Source organism: Artemia franciscana, chromosome 4, assembly GCF_032884065.1.
Source record: "Artemia franciscana chromosome 4, ASM3288406v1, whole genome shotgun sequence".
In the NCBI taxonomy this organism is placed as follows: domain Eukaryota; kingdom Metazoa; phylum Arthropoda; class Branchiopoda; order Anostraca; family Artemiidae; genus Artemia; species Artemia franciscana.
In genome coordinates this window covers 13,109,645-13,129,157 of record NC_088866.1, presented here as the reverse complement: position 1 = coordinate 13,129,157, position 19,513 = coordinate 13,109,645, and the positions used below count along the sequence as shown (strand labels likewise).

At 34.3% G+C, this 19,513-nt stretch overlaps 1 protein-coding gene across 1 annotated transcript in view; it reads right to left on the bottom strand.

The window, feature by feature from the left end:
* Nucleotides 1-4,391: 4,391 nt before the first annotated feature.
* Nucleotides 4,392-19,513, bottom strand: part of LOC136026016 (DNA replication ATP-dependent helicase/nuclease DNA2-like) — a 107,973-nt gene continuing 92,851 nt past the window's right edge. The window contains exons 19-20 of the mRNA XM_065702166.1: nt 16,813-16,998; nt 4,392-4,662 (exon numbers count right to left, since the gene is read on the bottom strand). Coding sequence (XP_065558238.1) covers nt 4,459-4,662; nt 16,813-16,998 — 390 coding nt within the window. The 3' untranslated portion in view covers nt 4,392-4,458. The remainder of the gene's footprint in view (nt 4,663-16,812; nt 16,999-19,513) is intronic.

The window sequence follows — 19,513 nt, the reverse complement described above, 5'->3', positions numbered from 1 at the left end:
ATATTTTTTTTTATGTTTCTTCAAAAATAGACTAACTTGTGGACAGACTCCATAAACTCTACGAAACTGTTCAGCTCAACTTTGAACTTTAAGTGCGTTGTCTACTTAGTTGCGATTTTTTATTTTGAATTATTTTATTTTTACTTTTGATTATAATCTTAGTGTATTCGTGTTGAACATATATTTGTTGCCAAAGTGCTTCAGCGGTCTTTTTTTTTTACCGGTTTCAAGTATTCACGAGAATAATATAAGGAGTTCAAGTCAGTGTAGGAATCCTAGAGTAGTTACGACACGATCAAAGTTTTCTATGCGCCATGTTTTTCCCAGTGCCTGGAATACTTTACCACATAATATTGTATAGGAAACAAACCCGAGCAAGTTCCAAAGTTTGCAGGGTTTATGAGAAGGATGGGTGATGAGTTCTCTGGTTTCTTTATTTATTAAGTTAATCAAATTATTTGATTTTTTGGTTTGATGGATTGATGATGGGAGGTACTACAGGGTTTTTTATTTGATTTTTGTCTTTTCTTGTTTTGTTTTTGGTGTTTAATTGTCGTCACCTTTAATAAGTTGATTTATATATAGGCCTAGTGGGGTGATTATTTACCTAAACAAGCTTTGCTTCAGGTTTTGTTATGTTTATTGTTGATGAATGAACCCTTTCTTTCTATATATATATATATATATATATATATATATATATATATATATATATATATATATATATATATATATATATATATATATATATATAAAGAAAAGAAAAAAAAAGACTCTAACTGGCAACGGTTTCTTATCTTTTCTATCAACGCTAAGATAGCAAGTGTTTTAGTAGCCTTAAAAGTAGAACCATACAGGACAGCTAAGTATTTCAGAGAAAATGATGCGGAAATAGTTACTGGGCCAACGTTGATAGTTACAGGAGGTCGTTGAGACGAATTGTAAAATAGAAACTTAATTTTCTAGTAGGTGACTTGGAAACCCGTACCATTGAAACTAATTTTTCATGGGCACGATTTAAATGTCGGTAAAATACTGACATTGAAGTTCAAGATTTTAATTTCAACTCCTGGAGCTGACGTGTATTTTCTTTGGCATTGAATTTGATGTTGCTTTTTCCCTTTTGCATAAATCAAACTATTAAACCGGTGAGTTTTCCACAATTTTCACCTTTTGTGTCAGCTTGGCTAATTCTATGATTGCTAGCACTTTACTGCAATTGGTTGGGCTTGAACACTCCCCAGTCTAATGTCTGAAAATATGGCAATCGAGGCACTGCATTACCTTTTTTGATTGCCAGAGCGACTAAAAAGAAAAAGGTGCTATACTAGTATTCAACAGTCTATCCCTCACTCTGAACTTCAATGCATGAACATGATCGTCCTGTGTCTTAAATTTCAACTGTAGAAATCTTGGACTTCCAAAACGTGTCACACAAATTACAATTTCAACAAGCACGCAAATTTGAACAAATTTAGTGTCGATGTCGTTTTAAAAATGCCTGTATGCTTGCTTTTAATAATCTTAGCCCGAATACTCTTATTACTAGGCATTACATCCACTGCTAAAGCTGCAGAACTTTCATCAATATTATAAATTAGCAACCCATTTTGGCGACTCACAATGTGTTTGATCTTTTCGATATGGCCAAAGATTATGGCTAACTTATAAGAGTGGGAACTGGCACTAGTGTAAAAAAAAACTGTCAGCACCATCTAGGTTTTGGCGATACTTGGCACTGTTTCATAGTATAATAATAAGGATAATGAATTTAATTAGGATCGTTGGTAAAATTATGGTACTAATAAGTGTCTGATCTCAGTTTCTGACGAAAAACGGATAAAAGGCTATAAAAAAAGCCAAATGTCACCCAACGCTAGATGCCATTGATAGTGTTTTTGTTGACACTGTTCCACTTTTATAAGCTACCCATACTCTTTGGATATAGCCAAATTTCTTTAGGAAGTCATGCTTGTCTGCAGGATCGTACACAACACATAATGTCTGGGAATCAACTCGAAGACGTCCCAACAAAACCAACGGCGCTGGATGCGAACCTCTTCTCTTCTCAGATTCAAATTTAAAACGAAACAAAGTGGCTACGAATAAATAAATGATAAAAAAAACCGAAGTTAGATAAATAATCAAGTCAAACTTAAAACAGACAGAAATTACCATAAGTAAAGGTTGGGGTTGAACCAAGTAAAGGCTAAAGGGGTATTTGCACTTTAATGAAGAAACAATATATTTCAAAAAACTTTCTCGGATCATCATTGCATTATAAAATCAAAAATCCCTTAAACTTCTGGATTCTTCTTTTATATACCATATTTCCAACAGTCAATCTAATTTCATTAATCTGATATGGATTAAATTCTTATAAACTAATCTTTTATGTACAGAAAATCAATTGGAGTCAATTCAAAGTTTTGCTTCAACAAATTAAACAGATTGCTTCAAAAATCTTCTCTTTGGGCATCAGTTTCCAATATTGTTAAGTCAATTGAGCCAAATGTAATAGTTAAAAAAAAAGTATCCTATCAAACAGTTCGTGGTAACGAACTGTAGTAAGGAGCGACCCGGCTCAATAGTAACCAAAACTCTAAGAAACGAAATTTTGATACCAATAGTTACATCAAAAGAATCGCATTTTAATGCTGATTTTAAATATATAAGTTTCATCAAGTTTAGTCTTACCAATCAAAAGTTACGAGCCTGAGAAAATCTGCCCTATTTTAGAAAATAGGGTGAAACACCCCCTAAGAGTCATAGAATCTTAATGAAAATCACACCATCAGATTCAGCGTATCAGAGAACCCTATTGTACAAGTTCCAAGATCCTATCTACAAAAATATGGAATTTTGTATTTTTTGCCAGAAGACAAATCACGGATGCGTGTCTTTTTTTTTTTTTTTTTTTTTTTTTCAGGGTTGATCATATCGACCCAGTGGTCCTAGAATTTTGCGAGAGGGCTCATTCGAACGGAAATGAAAAGTTCTAGTGCCCTTTTTAAGTGACCAAAAAAATAGGTGGGCATCTAGGCCCCCTCCCACGCTCATTTTTTTCCCAAAGTAGTCGGATCAAAATTCTGAGATAGTCATTTTATTCAGCATAGTCGAAAAACCTTATAACTATGTCTTTGGGGCGACTTACTCCCCCACAGTCCCCGTGGGAGGGGCTGCAAGTTGCAAATTTTGACCAGTGTTTGTATATATTAATGGTTATTGGGAAATGTAGAGACGTTTTCAGGGGGATTTTTTGGTTGGGTGGGGGGGGGGGGGTTGAAAAGACGGGGCTATGTGGGGGAAATTTTCCACGGAGGAATTTGCCATGGGGGAAGAAGATTTCCATAAAGGGGGCGCAGCATTTTCTAGCATTATTTAAAAAAAAATGAGAAAATAAATATGAAAAAGTTTTTTTCAACTGGAAGTATGGAGTAGCATTAAAACTTAAAACGAACAAAAAATATTACGTATATAAGGGGTTCACCTCCTCCTAATACCTCACTCTTTACGCTAAAGGATTTTTAGTAATTTCAACTATTTATTCTACGGCCTTTGTGATTCAGGGGACAAAATTTAAGCTTTAATGCAAAGAGTTATTGATGAGGTATTGACGAGTGGGCGAACCTTCTCATATACGTAATACAAACATACGAACATAGAAGTTTGTTACGTAAGCTAATTCGTAAGTTACGTATATCTTTTACTAATGAAAACGTTCGTAAAAACTAAAAGTTCTAGTTGCCTTTTTAAGTACCCAAAAAATTGGAGAGGAACTGGGCCTCCTTCCCCTCCTTTTTTCGCAAAATCATTCGATAAAAACTATGGGAAAGCCATTTAGCCAAATAAATAAATATGCAAATTTCGCTTCAATTATTCATCTGCGGAGAGCCGAAATCAAAACACGAATTAACTAAAAAACATTCAGAAATTAAATAAAAAAAAACAAGTTTTTTTAACTGAAAGTAAGGAGCGACATTAAAACTTAAAGCGAACAGAAATTACCCCGTATATGAAAGGGGCTGCTCCTTCTTCAACGCCCTGCTCTTTATGCTAAAGTTTTCACTGTTTTAAAAAGTAGAGTTGAAGAGAAAGAGTCTAACTTTAGTGCAATGACAAAGGCGTTGAAGAAGGAGCAGCCCCTTTCATATACGGGGAAATTTCTGTTCGTTTTAAGTTTTAATGTCGCTCCTTACTGTCAGTTAAAAAACAATTTTTTTTTTTATTTAATTAATATTAGAACTAAGTTGAAAGTCAAGATGGTAATGATTCTAATTACTCGACGGTAAGTATTATCTTTATTTATAGCAAAATGAATCTGGTTCGAGATATAAATAACTCAAGAATTAGCACTGGATTATTTTTCTTTTAAAAAGTGAATGAAATCATGAAATAAAGACAATTTTATTTTAAAAGTAGAAGAAATGCAAAATACGTCTGATACAAAACTAAAAATTAAATTTTCTCACTAAGTTCAGTAAATCCATCCGTACCTATTTCCAAACTAAATATACTCTTCTTTCTTTCCAAGAAATCAATTAATTTGGAGAAGGGAATATATTTTCTAAGACATACTCCGTGGCCTACGATAATTAACTTATGCTTCGCTCTCGTCACTGCTACATTCAATCGACGTTCATCTTGTAAGATCTGACTCTCCTAAAATAAAATAAAAAAACAAAAAAGGTGTCAAAGTTGATATTTGAGGTATTGTAGTTTACATTCATATTTCGACGTAAACATGCCACAGAAAACTGAAGAGAACCGGCACGCTAACGTGGCTCTTATTGAAGTTTAGACAATTAGTAAAGAGCTAACTTAATGAGGAATTTTATAGACTAACATGTGTAGAATAAACTAATTAAATATTTCTTTTTATATATAAAATCCGTCTTTAGCAATATAAATGAGTAAAATAAATACATAATTTAACAAATGATAAAAACGAGAAATCTAAGGCCGATAGTAAATACCCTATGTTGTGTTAAACAGGGCCAATAAAGTAAACTCTTTTTTTTCCGAATGCAAATTTCGAATCAATAGATAGACTATAGATCACAGCCTATATAGACACCAGTTGCGCAAACATTTTTCAAAAACAACACATAGCTATCGTCACGACATCGACGATCGAGCCAAGATCTTTTCGCGCTGATTGGCTGTGGGAGCGCCAGAGGTTAACGCCTAGTCTAAAGATGTGTGTTGAAATCCTTTAATGGACAAGATATGATTCCGCGCAACTGGTGTCTATATGGGCTGTGCTATAGATAGACTATGCCTATCTATAGTTAAAATAGACTTTTATGTAATAAATAGGTAGAGTTTTTCTGGTTAGTTTTAGAGTTACATTGAGACAAGGCCAAGAAAACCTTATTGAGGAAGAATTATTTTGACAAAAAAAGTTGTATCAACTTGTGACACCCAAAAATAGGCGTAATACTTTTTTTGTGCCCCTCCTAGAGTATGCAATCCAACGCAGTATATCAGGTGTATGATCCAATGTAACTTATTCTTTAAAAATTTTCCTTTGCTTCATAATCGCTTGTAAAATCTACTAGCGATGCAAAAAATCTAAGGTCATGCTGCAATGATTGAAAATTTTCGAATTATTCAAAACCAAACTTATTCTTATCTCCTGGTCTTAAGTATTAACTACCCTAAAAACCCATACTAACAAAAAAGAAGAAGAAAAATAAATGAAGTAAAATGCAAGCATTATTCAGAGACAAACGGGAATCAAAATCTCGCTGTCGATGTCCATAACATTCACATGCCCGATTGGCAAGGACTCAGAATTGAGCATAATACCCATTGTTCACATTTGGGGTCTGTTTTAGAAATAAGGACGGAGACGCATATTGAGCAAAACTTTAAAACTACGTAGGAAGATTCAATATCAAACACTATGGAACCCATTATAATCAAACAGTTCGTGGTAACGAACTGTAGTAAGGAGCGACCCAGATCAATAGGAACCGAAACTCTAAAAAATAGAATTTTAATACCATTAGTTACATCAAAAGAATTAGATTTTTATGCTGATTTTAAATATATAAGTTTCATCAAGTTTAGTCTTACCCATCGAAAGTTACGAGCCTGAGAAAATTTGCCTTATTTTAGAAAATAGGGGGGAAACCCCCTAAGTCATTGGATCTTAACGAAAATCACACCATCAAATTCAGGGTATCAGAGAACTCTGCTGTAGAAGTTTCAAGCTCCTATCTACCAAAATGTGGAATTTTACATTTTTTGCCAGAAGACAGGTCCCGGATGTGTGTATTTAATTTTTTTCCCCAGGGATGATCGTATCGACCCAGTTGTCCTACAATGTCGCGAGAGGGCTCATTCTAATGGAAATCAAAAGTTCTAGTGCCCTTTTTAAGTGGTCAAAAAAATCGGAGGGCACCTAGGCCCCCTCCCACGCTCATTTTTCCCAAAGTCACCGGATCAAAATTCTTTTTTGATCCGGATCCCAAAAGTTCAGCATAGTCGAAAAACCTAATAATTATATCTTTCGAGACGACTTAATCCCCCACAGTCCCTGGGGGAGGGGCTACAAGTTACAAACTTTGACCATTGTTTACATATAGAAATGGTTATTGGGAAGTGTACAGACGTTTTCGAGGGGACTTTTTCATGTTGAAGGGGGGAGGGGGTTACATGGGAGGATCTTTCCATGGAGGAATTTATCATGAGGGAAGAGAACGTCCATGAAAAGGCTGCAGGATTTTCTAGCATTATTTAAGAAAAACAATGAGAAAATAAATAAATAAAAAAATTCAGCTGGAAGTAAGGAGCAGCATTAAAACCTAGAAAGAACAGAAATTACTACGTAAATAAGGGGGTTTCCTCTACAATACTTCGCTCTTCACGTTAAAGTATTTTTAGTAATTTCAACTATTTATTCTACGGCCTTTGGGATTCGGGGTCATTCTTAAAGAATTAGGACAAAATTCAAGCTTTAGTGTAAAGAGCGAGGTATTGACCAGGGGGCAAACCCCCTCATATACGTAATAAAAATATACAAATATAGAAGTTCGTTACGTAAGTTAATTCTTAACTTACGTATATTTATAACTAATAAAACGTTCGTAAAACAATAAAAAGTTCTAGTTGCCTTTTTAAGAAACCAAAAACCAGAGGACCACTAGGCCTCCTCCCCCACCCTCTTTTTTGTATCAAAATCTTCTGATCAAAACTATGAAAAAGCCATTTAGCCGAGAAAAATTACTATGCAAATTTCGTTTTAATTATTTATGGGCGGTGAACCAAAATCAAACCATGCATTAATTCAAAAACCTTCAGAAATTAAATAATAAAAACAAGTTTTTTTTTAACTGCAAGTAAGGAGTGACACTAAAGCTTAAAACGAACAGAAATTATTCCGTATATGAAAGGGGTTATCCCCTCCGCAACACCTCGCTCTTTGAGCTAAAGTTTTTTGCTGTTTTAAAAAGTAGAGCTGCGAGAAAGACTCAAACTTTAAAGTAAAAAGCGAGGCGTTGCGGAGGGGACAACCCCTTTCATATACGAAATAATTTCTGTTCGCTTTAAGTTTTAGTGTCGTTCCTAACTTGCAGTTAAAAAAACTTGTTATTTTATTTATTTAATAAAAGTATAGTTAATAAAGAAAAACATAAGAAATTAGTGTCAAGATGGAATAAAACGTATAAAGACAAAGAAATTCTTTAAACAGAAATTATTTTAAAATTAATTAGTTAATCAACTAACTAATTAATTAATGAATTAAGTAATTTCTTTAAAATATTTTTTTTTAATTACTTGTATTTAGGAGAAAAAAATAAGAAATTAGTGTCAAGATGGAATGAAACATATAAAGACGAAGAAATTCTTTAAACAGAAATTACTTTAAAATTAATTAGTTAATCAACTAACTAATTAATTAATTAATTAAGTATTTTTTTTTTAATATTTTTTTTTAAATTACTTGTATTTAGGAGAAAAAATAAGAAATTAATGTCAAGATGGAATAAAACGTATAAAGACGAAGAAATTCTTTAAACATAAATTACTTTAAAATTAATTAGTTAATCAACTAACTAATTAATTAATGAATTAAGTAATTTCCTTAAAATATTTTTTTTTAATTACTTGTATTTAGGAAAAAAAAAATAGGAAATTTGTGTCAAGATGGAATAAAACGTATAAAGACAAAGAAATTCTTTAAACAGAAATTACTTTAAAATTAATTAGTTAATCAAATAACTAATTAATTAATGAATTAAGTAATTTCTTTAAATTTTTTTTAATTACTTATATTTAGGAGAAAAAAAATAAGAAATTAGTGTCAAGATGGAATAAAACGTATAAAGACAAAGAAATTCTTTAAACAGAAATTACTTTAAAATTAATTAGTTAATCAACTAACTAATTAATTAATGAATTAAGTTATTTCTTTAAAATATTTTTTTATTACTTGCATTTAGGAGAAAAAAAAAGAAATTAGTGTCAAGATGGAATAAAACGTATAAAGACGAATAAATTCTTTAAACAGAAATATACTTATGAAGAATACCTTAACAATTACCCGATCCAGATAAACGTTTTTTGCCTTGAAAGCCCCTATGAGATTTAGATTATATTCACATTAGTAGCAAGCCAAATCAGAAGTTGCCAGGCTATCAAAATAGGGTGTCTGCAAAACGTCGGGAATGAATTTGCGATTGAGTTGAAACTTAAAAACCCTTTTACAGCAGAATTTTGACATAAGAGAAAGGCAGAGGAGGAGGCTAAAACGTTATGTCTCCAAGTTGTCCGTTTTGTCTAAAGTTGTCCGTTTTGTCCTCTTAGACCATAATTTTGACATAAGAAACAGGCAGGGAGGCTAAAAAAGTTTTGTCTCTAAGGTGTCCGTTTTGTCTAAACGTCTTGGCGTGGAAAGTTCTCATGCGACTTTCAATTTACCCACGGCTAAGTATTCAGGTAAATCAAGACATTTGAAGTTTGAATTATAATATGACTTTAGTTTTGCTCGTTTCGCGGATTAAAATTTACTTTTTGACTTCTTGACCCCTTCACTTTTTTGGAATTCATTTTTTAATTAAATAAGCATAAAACAACATCCTTTTTGACGACTACATTCTGGAAGAAACTGAACTAATTATTGAGTTTAATTTATTTATGACCCTTTGTGAACGCAATAGAAAAAGGAAGCATAAGAAAAAAAAGAAAAGGGAAAAACGAAAAATTATAAATAAAAAAATTAAAATTCATAAAATAAGCACAAAAGTACAATCATAAACCAAGTAATTACACAACACACAAAAACAAACACAATTATTACAAAAAACTTGATAAATTTACTGTTTTAAAAAAGAACACCATGGATGTCCACTGAATTCTTTATTGTGAACTTCAAAACATCTGCCTATGGCAGCATTAGGGTCAATAATATCGTGTTTCCTACTGGCCCAAGAATTACTTGCCTAATGTGGAAGACCAAGGAGATATTTAGCATACCGATAATAAATTCATCGGAGTCACTTTAGTTCCATTGCCGAGATGGTACGCCAAAAAGATGCAAAGTAAAAAAAAAGAAATTGAAGCGCATATGAGTTATACAATTTAGCTAGTAGTCGGCGATTAGAACGAATTTTATTAGACACTAAGCTACCGTAGGTACTGGACGTCCAGTGCTGGAAATGACGAATGAGGAGCTTTCTAGTTTGGATTATTGATTATGGAAAAGCCTGAGGGGGGAAAGCGCATCAGATTTAGTGGAAGACTGAAAAGTTGATATTAAAAATTGAAAGTAAATTGGAACTTTTGAATTGTTTTTTTCTCATTATGCATTGGTCAGTACACACTACGATAAGAGATCGGAGCGCAAAACTAGTGGATACAATTTTTCTTAATAAAGGGATGGGTAATAAAGCGTCTTCTTTTGACTGATGGGTCCGATCATTTATTTCTTCTTTCAAGAGTTACGCATTAAAGGTAGGAAATAATAAAATCAAAACAAACTTTAAAAACCGGATAAAAAATTTGGTAATATGCATTTTATTGCGATTTAAGAGTCGGACAAAAACGTCGAGAAGGAGGAAGGAGAGTTCAAACCCTGGAACCCTCCCTGTATGCTACCTTGATTTATAGATATAATTCAAAGTGAGCGTCTAATTTAGGCTCATAGAGACGTATTTGTGAAGTGCACCAAATTCGAAGAAGAACACAAAAAACAACGGAATAACGTGACAAATATATATTATTGCGAGAAAATAATAAAATTCTGAGCTTTCAGATGTAAACCTAGGAACGAAGCCCCTTCTCAGACTGTTCACATGTACACAGAGCTGTTCCTAGGGTTGGTTGTGCCAGAGGAAATTTAATTACAGCACCCTCTCCAGATTCAAATATAAGCGAAATAAGCTTATTCAAAATAAAAATAATTGACCAAAGTGAACGATGCTCCAGTCGCGGCGCCCGCTCAGCTACAGTACCCGCGATAGCTGAGCCGATTAACCTTCCCCCCCCCCCCAGGAGATGTCTTTGCATATACAACCATTCAACATAAAGTTAAGGTAGGAAAATTCAAATCTCAGGGCTAATCTTTCGTAACAGAATAAAGCGGCGATCAATCTTTTTCATTATTGAGCATTTTGTGTCTCATCGATTTACTACGATAAGACAACTTAAATACCCAATTCAAATTATATATTATTATTTGAAATACAACTGTAAATGCTTATACTAAATTTGTTGCTAAAATCCTCAATAGCTATAGACAAAACTTTATGAGGACAGGAAACTTTTCGCAAAAATAAAAAGTTTTTCTTTTTTAATAAGAAGCCATTTGAATTAAAATGGAATAATTGTGGGCATCAAGTCATGGCTAACTGTAGTAAAAGCCAAGACAGATAGTCCAATTGAGTGAGAAGTAAACTTAATGTCCACTTAATTTTCTAAGGTTTCAAAATACCAAGTAAGCATATTGACGATTGCGACCATTAAAACGAGTTAAATACACACGTTGTTAGGCCTATTTATGGCAACCCGAGAGCAAAGTTGTTCTACAGCTCGAAAACTCAATCCGAGAAAAACGCAACTAAATATTTTGAATCTTTTTAATTTCGACATCAAAAAGAATCTTAAAAGCTCAAAAAGTGAATCTATATCACAAGCTAAGATGAAATGTAAAAAAAACCGTTTTCTCTTAAAGAGGATGAGAAAAAGAACGCTAAAAAAAAGTCATAGTTTAATTTCGCTCTCCGGTTCATTTCGTGCAAACTACGGAATAGGCTAATTATGCAGAATGAAAAAACGACTTTTGATGTCTTTTTTTTAAACTCAAATTCATAAAAACATGCTTCATTGAAACATAATAAAACACATTGTTTTCAGTTTAAGTCAAACCGAGGTCTGGGAGGGGCACCTGCCCTACTGCCATATAGCAAATTAACTAAAACATTTATTTCCTTCAAATGTTATACGGTTATTATATTTTTCTCTGATTCATCCGTATATTTTGTATTGCTCGTCTGTATGGCTTGGGACATTCACCTCAATACTTCGCCCAATCCGCGTACTGCAGATTAATGCCATTAGATCACTTTGTGGAATAGGGAACCGGGATTCGATCAGGTCAATGTACAGTATGATAAACATAATGCCTGCAGCCGGATTGCGTGATTTTTATACACTGGTTTTTATGTATAAGTACCATTATGGGTGCGTTCCAGAATGTTTTACAGGAATTTTTCGAGATAGATCTAATATTCATGATAACAGAACTCGAACAAGTGGAGATATTGATGTTCCTCGCCTAGTTTCAAGTAGGACTGCTTTTTTAATTATTTATAGAGGGGCTAGGCTATGGAATAAGCTTGTTCCAAGTATCAAAGAATTGCCCATTAATCAATTTAAAGCCGTGCTGCGTGTGGGGTTTCTTGGTAGGTATACCTTTGAACTAGATTGAGACTGATTGATTTAATATTGGAAATAATTGTTTATTGTTTTTTTTTGTTTTTTTTTTCTTTTCTTTTTTTTTGCTTCGGGATCATGATATTATGTTGTTTGATTGTGTATGAATTATTTATATATTTTTTTTTCTCGGTACACGGTTTCACCTTTCTGCTCATTTTAGATTAACTCATTGTTTTTTTGTTGTTTTTTTTTGCTTTTTTTTTTCTTTTCTATTTTTTGTTCTTTTTTGTTAGTAACACACCCTCGCAAGCAACGCTTTTGGTGTGCTACCGATTGATTTTGTCTGTGTTATTCCTTTTGGTTAATAAATTAATACTACTACTACTACCTCCCTGGATTTAGTTAACTAATTTCTGAGTTAGTAAGTCTACTGATGAGTTGGGACAGCCATTTTGATATAATATTGAATTTGTGCTCTGGATTTTATTTGCATTACCATTTTTATTAGGTTCTATGGCAACAAATAAGGCAATCTATAAAAAATAGGAGTTTTATTTAAACGGTTGGTTATCCGCACATTTGATTGCCGTTAGTGCACGTTCTTGGTTTTAAATACTTCAATGTTTTGCAGTTAATTTACGAAGTATTAAATGTATAAAGAAAGGTGAAAACACCAAAGATTGTTTTTCCAAGAGGACGAGACGTAGATATCATCAAAATTTGTAGCTAACTATTTTGTTTGTTCACTGGATTGTATATTGCTAGGCAAAAATGGTACCGAAAATTTAGGATTTTACAACGGAGCCAAAAACAGTTCTTAAAAATATGTTTACAGAAATAATTCCCCGGTCTCGCTCCTAAGGAAATAAACAAAGAAAACTGACAATATGAAGGTTAATAATGTGACTTCATTTGTATATAGTGAATAGAATCACACCGGTTAATGTCTGAGCTAAGCATTTCAACCCTGAACACGTTGTTTTTCTGACCTTTTGCTAAATACCCTACAGAAAACGTGACCCGTGTATAAAGATCAACAAGAGTATCATACGGGGTATAGCAACTCAAAACCAGCGGAAGAACGAGGTGCACCGTTAGTGTTTCGGGCGGAAACACTCGAAATATAGTATATCAGGTGCCTTTACATACAGGAGAACATTTGATCCTACATTCACGCACTGCTAACCCTCAAACTGGAATAATTTTCAGTGGCAACCGAACTTCCATCCAGGCGACATATCATTAAGAACATGGGACCCGACGTCCCCCCCTCTTTGGAAAATTCCCCCACACGCAAACGTGAGCAGCCACAGAGAAAGTACAAAATAGGTGCCTTAAATGTCGATCACATGTCCTAAGGGATAACAAAAGGATCTTATATCAAAAACTGTTTTAGGACAAGGGCTGGTTTGTCTCCAATAACTTATGACTCACAAAGAAGGGACTAGAACTCTCAATTTTCGATCGTATGAGAGTTTCCCGAAGTGTCTGCGACCATGAGGAGAAGGTTAGTGATGAGGAAGGGATAGCCCCTTCCTATGTGGAATAAATTCTGCTAATTTTGGGGTTAAATGTTACTTTTTACTTTCATAATGACAGCATAGACCAAAATATTTCAATTTTTACCTCCATCCCCCCCCTCCTTAGAACAAATTTTGTCTGTACATGAAGGCTCAATGAGATGTATTGGCATTAAAATGCACACTTTCAGGCATCTGCTCCCCCCCTACCAACAAAAGAATCAGAGAGCCCTATTGTAAAGGCTTGAAGATCTCATATAAAAATGTTTGGAACTATGCATTTTTTACCAAAGAAGGATTATGGAGGTGTGATTACTTTCTATATATAAAAAAGGACCAAATATCGAAAACGGTTCTAAGACAGAGACTTCTTGGCCTCCAATCACTTTCGATTAGAAAATAAGGACCAGAACTCTAATTTCCGATTGAATGAGCATCCTCCGAAGTTTTTACGACCAAGCAGGAGAGGTTAGGCATGAGGAAAGAGCAGCCCTCTCTTATATGGAATAAATTCTGCTCATTTTGGAGTTCACTGTTACAACTTACTTTTACAATAGCAGCGTAGACCCGAAATACTCCTAGAAATAAAGAGGGATTATACATCAATTTCTACCTCCCCCCTCGCCCCTTCCTTAGAATATATTCTGTATCTATCTAAAGGCTCAATGTGTAAGTTTTAACTTCGTACCCTTAGCCGTTCCTTAAATACTGCTGATGTACCTTTTTGATAACTAGCATGGACTCACTATGTATTTGGTTGTGTTCGGTATTCCTCTCCAAAACTGTGGGTGTTATGCCTACATGCCATATTTATTTGACCTTAAGACTATTTTGAACAAAATGGCAATTTCAAAATTCTTACAATGTTTATTGAGAGAAGGCGGCTAAAGAGGGCATGGGAGGGAAACTGGAAGCCTTCCAACAACTTTAAAACATCCCTCCAAATATGAGCTGAAAGTTCCAACTTAATACCCTCTCCCATTTTTAATATATTGCAGATCAACATTTGTGACAAGCTGGATGCACATAACACATTAGATTTATTGTAAGATATCCTTAAAAATTCTCCGAAGTTCCACCTTAATACCCTCGGCATATTCGGATGCACCCAGACTAAAAAAAAAATCCCTTTTCCTAATGGTGAAGCCTACAGGGCATAATTTACACTACTTGCCCTGGGGCTGTGGGGGGGATGGCATTCCTAGAGCCATAGTTATTAGACCTTATGACTGGTTTGAATAAAATACAAATTAGAAAATTTTGACCACTATTAAGTGGAGAGGGCACGGAGGAGGGAGGGAGACTAGTTGCCCTACAATCTCTCTTCAATTCCCCTTGAAAATACATTGAAAGTTTCAACCTAACACCATCTGCCGTTGCCTAGATATTGCTGATATTCTCTTTTCACCATCAGCAAAGACGAAGTGTGTTTTAATTGTGTTTGGCATCACTCTCAACATTTAAAGTTTCACTTTAAGGTTCTAAGCTTTTTTGAAGATCCAGGATCAAACCAGCCCTCTTTTCTTCATAAAAAAAACTTATATGTTAACAGTGAGCAGCTTGCATAACTTACAGTCCTTACATCGGGGCTGCGGAAAGGGGAGGGCTATCTATTTTGAGCAGAATGGCTATCTCAAAAATTTCGATCAGATTCATTTGGTGGGAAAAGGGCATGACGGGGGAGTATGGTTGCCTTCCAATTATTTTTGAATCTTGATAAGACACTAGAAATTTCGATTTTCAATTAAATGAGCCCCCCACCAAATTTTATGCGACTAACTTTCTCATAAGAACCTCATATCTTAACAATGGGTCATTTGCATAATTTACAACCTTGGTTCGAGGGACTGGAATGGGGTTGCCAACCCGGAAGTATGGTTATTTAACCCTTGGACTATTTTGTACAGAATGGTTATTTCAAAATTTTGAGCAGATGCTTTGGGGGGAAAACGGCATGGATGGTGGGAGGTGGTCTAGTTTGCCTCCAAACAGTCATTACTCTTAGAAAGAGCACTAGAAATTTTAATTTGCAATTCAATGAGCTCTCTCCGAAGTTAATACAACCACCCCTTCCATATGAAGTGCCTTTGGGAAAAATTAATAAACAATAATACATTTACTATAGGCAACGCAACAGCGTTGCCTCTGACTTAAACAGGTGATTAGAACCTTCAATTTCCCTTCTAATGAATATCCGAAATTATCCAGGGAGAATTTCCTGCGGAGGGATTTCCAGAGGGAGTTTTCTGCGGAGGAAAAATTTTCCTGGGGAGGGAATACCTTGCAACTCATGACATTTAGTGAAGTTCTCAGACATTCCGCACTCCCTCAAATAATAATGATGCGAAGATTTGCTCTCCCTTTCTGTAACTGTGTTTCTAAATCCCTAAATAGTTCTTTTCTCTAAATAGTTCTTTTCAAACGAGGATAATTTTACACGTAGTTTCATGTCAGTCCATTCTATCCCACATCTTGGGAGTGTAGTAAAAAATAAAATGCTTTCGGAGAGGAGAAGGAGACTGAAGATTTGTTTGGGGGACGGGGAAGAATGTCCAAGGTATTTTTCCATTTTGTCCTCATAAAAAAGTGAGCGTTTCGACATTATTCTTCTTTTTATGTCTGTCATCTGACAAGCTTTTTCTCTAATAATCCTCGACGGAATTGTTTTCATTTTTTAGAACCTTCGACCATTTTTTACTAGCTCTGATGTCAAATGGTGAACTTAAACTTTTATTTATCTAACAGACTCTTTTACAATCAACCTTTTCTACAGGAAATCATAATTTGAGACTGTTTCTTAGGCTAATCCTTACAAAATATGACGTCAGGAAGGATTTTTACTGATTCAAACTTTGTCGGAGAAGAATCATTACAAAAAATGACGTCAGGAAGGATTTTTACTGATTCAAGCTTTACTGGAGAAGAATCATTACAAAATATGACGTCAGGAAGGATTCTTACTGATTCAAGCTTTACTGGAGGAGAATCAACCAATCAGGCGAGAAAATACTGTGCAATTATAAAAAACAAGGACCAATTTATCTCCGCTGACAGTGGAAAATCAATTAGGCAATTTGTTTAACTTTAAATCGTCACGCTTTCAGGGTCATATCTGATGTTCTAACAATTCTTAGATAATTGTCAGAAACTATTTTCTAAGTTTTTATTAAAGGGATGATCAGAAAAACAATGTGTTCAATCACGCTTTGATCATCCTGATCGGAATTGCAAAGCTGATGCTTACTTTCAGAACAGCTTACAAAACAGTTTTTGGCAATTTTCTCAGAAATGAGAAACTGTCACGTAAGACCTTTGCACGTGACAGTGACGAAATGTCAAATTAATTTGCCGACTTGATATTTAAACTGCACAATTTTATTCTTTTCTTTCAATAACAGAAATATCTTACCGATTCGTCAATGGGACTTGTCTTGCAGCACGAATACAGGATAACTTCCTTATCTCTTCCCTGGTACTGGTCAACAGTATTCACCTCAATTAGCGATAGTTGTTTCGAAGCCAAAAACCGTCGAACGTACTTAACTTGACCTTGGTAGGGAGCAATTACTCCTATATCTTTTTGGGACAAACCACACTGAAACAAGGAACACAAGGTAAAATAAGAGCATGTGCCAAAATATTCGAAGTGTCGAATATTCTTATATCTAATTTTTTATTATTTTTTTTTGAATCCGGAACTAGTTTTAAAAGTTCATCGTCATACTATTATGGACGCATCTTAAACATGCTAGACTTCATAAATCAAAATGACAAGTTTCATTGCATCAGATTGAAACGCTTCTGCATTCAGATGAATTTTGACTGAAACCCTCAAATCCCATAAAATAAAGGGCTATTAAAAAAAATAATTTAATGAACTGTAAGCAACTCGACCCAACAGGAACCAAAACTCTAAAAAAGAGCAACAACAAAACAAAGAATTGTTTTCGCATTTGATATTCTTTTTTTTTACTAGGTGATTTATCTTTTCTGAAATATATCTTCTCACGTGATGTATGCATCTCTTCTCTCTTCTGTAAGATATGTATCTCTTCTCACGCTGCTGCTTTTTAAAACTTTTTCAAACTAAAGCTCATTGAGTTTTAACGTCGCTATTTGAAAATTTAATTTGTAAGTCATTGTTATCATTTGTCCTTGTGGTGAAGTTTTTACTTATTCCACTTATCTTCAACTGAAAGTGAATACAAAAAAATTCTAAAAAAAAAAAAAAAAAAAAAAAAAAAACTGGCCAAAGAACTCCCCTTTAAAAATGCTAGAATGATCGCCAAAAAGTTCATTTACGATATTTCAAAGCCCTTTTCTCCCCAGAGATATTTAAGACGCGCCCTTTTTCAGGGACTATTACCCTTCTCGATATATAGCTATATGAATACTAAATCAGATTGGGGGGGGGGGCAACTAAATGAACCTCACTTAAGTTCCATTACTTTTTATAAAAACACTTAGTAGTGACAAACTATGGGTAAAGAACGGTCTTTGTTAATTCACACCGAAAGCAATAAAAACGACGACATTTTGGCTAAAATACATACATCAAGATAATCTAATTTCAAACTGGTTATAAATATACAAAATTCGCTAGTTTCAAAATTGAAAGCCATTAGAAAATGAGAATTTGCATAGTTTTAGCTCTAAAAAATTAATATTGATAAGCCTTAGGCTGTACAATGAAAACAAACATGTCTCAGAACCCTGAATATACCATCTGCTAAAACAAAAAACCTAGAATTTTTCATACGCAACATATTTGTGTTGTTTGACCCAGAGGTGGTCGTATCTTATCAAAAAAGTCATACCATTTGAACGAAAATTTAAAGAACTGTTTTAACCCGGTAATAACCAATACTATTAAAATAGTAGGCAAAAATCAATACTAGTTACTCATAAGATGACAACCCAAGTTAGGGCTGGAAAAGGTATTTCCAAACTTCTGCCTTCACAAGCTGAAATAGAATATTTTTTTACATATATAATTGTGTCTGTATTTGTCCCAACAAGCATAAAAAAAATGAAGTTGAATTACTATCGGTATTCACTGTAAAGGGATAAGCTTACCATTGTCTCTGTCAGGCATATATGTATTCAAACGTTTTTTATAGGTAAAGAAGCCAGAATTAAAAAAAAAAATCTCTGTGCTGTAATAAGAACTCAACTTTTGTGATTGAATTTCCGAGTCTCCAGAGTTGAAAACTTGATAATCTCTGTCGTTCAATTCTTGACACTGTCAGGTATTGCCCTCTAATCAGTGCAACTGTAAAACATCGAGTACCCTTGGGAGAAGAATGTTCCTAAGTCCCAAGTTCTAAACCAAATCAACATATTTTTAATCTCGATTTTAATTAATAATCAGTCTGGCCTGAGAACTGAGAAGCGGCACATATTAAATAAAACATACACAAATACTTGTTTTAAATAGATTTTGTGTGTGCATAGAGGAGGGGGGGGGGCATAAAACGTTCTGAACAAGAAATAAACAGTTTTCTATTTTTTAGGAAAAACACAGCAGTAGCAAAAAGGGCATCTGGTTTCATTGTTACCTGTTTTATTTCATGTTTCAAACGTCCCGCCCCGTTTTATGTTCTTCTGTTTTTAAAAGAAAGGAACACTACCCATTGTTATTTTGAATATAGATTCGTTATTGAAAGATTCACTCGCGTGGCGCAACTATTGGAATCGCAAAAAAGCCCTTAAACCACGATTATACCAAATACTCACCTTCCTAGGTCCTAATTTATGTTTATTTCCATTTGTTTCACACAAAGTTTGGGATTAGACAGAATAACCTCAAACTGAAATTTTACCTTTTTACACGAGAAAACTAGCATATTTCTTGCAAACGAATCATTTCCACTTCCATGTCTTAGAGTAAAGGTAAAAAAAAGGGTAAAGGATGTGGCACTAGACCCTTAAGGTCCAAACCAGCGGTGCTGATCTCCGTTTCAAGGACCTTCGGCCAGGAAGTACAAAGGGGAGGGGGCATCCATCCTGTGCTTTCGCACAAGCTTCCTGTTTACCTTCCCCAGATTTCTCCAGGTACTCATTAAGAGCCGGGTCGACTCTAGCTGACCTTAAAGTTCTTTGAACTTAAA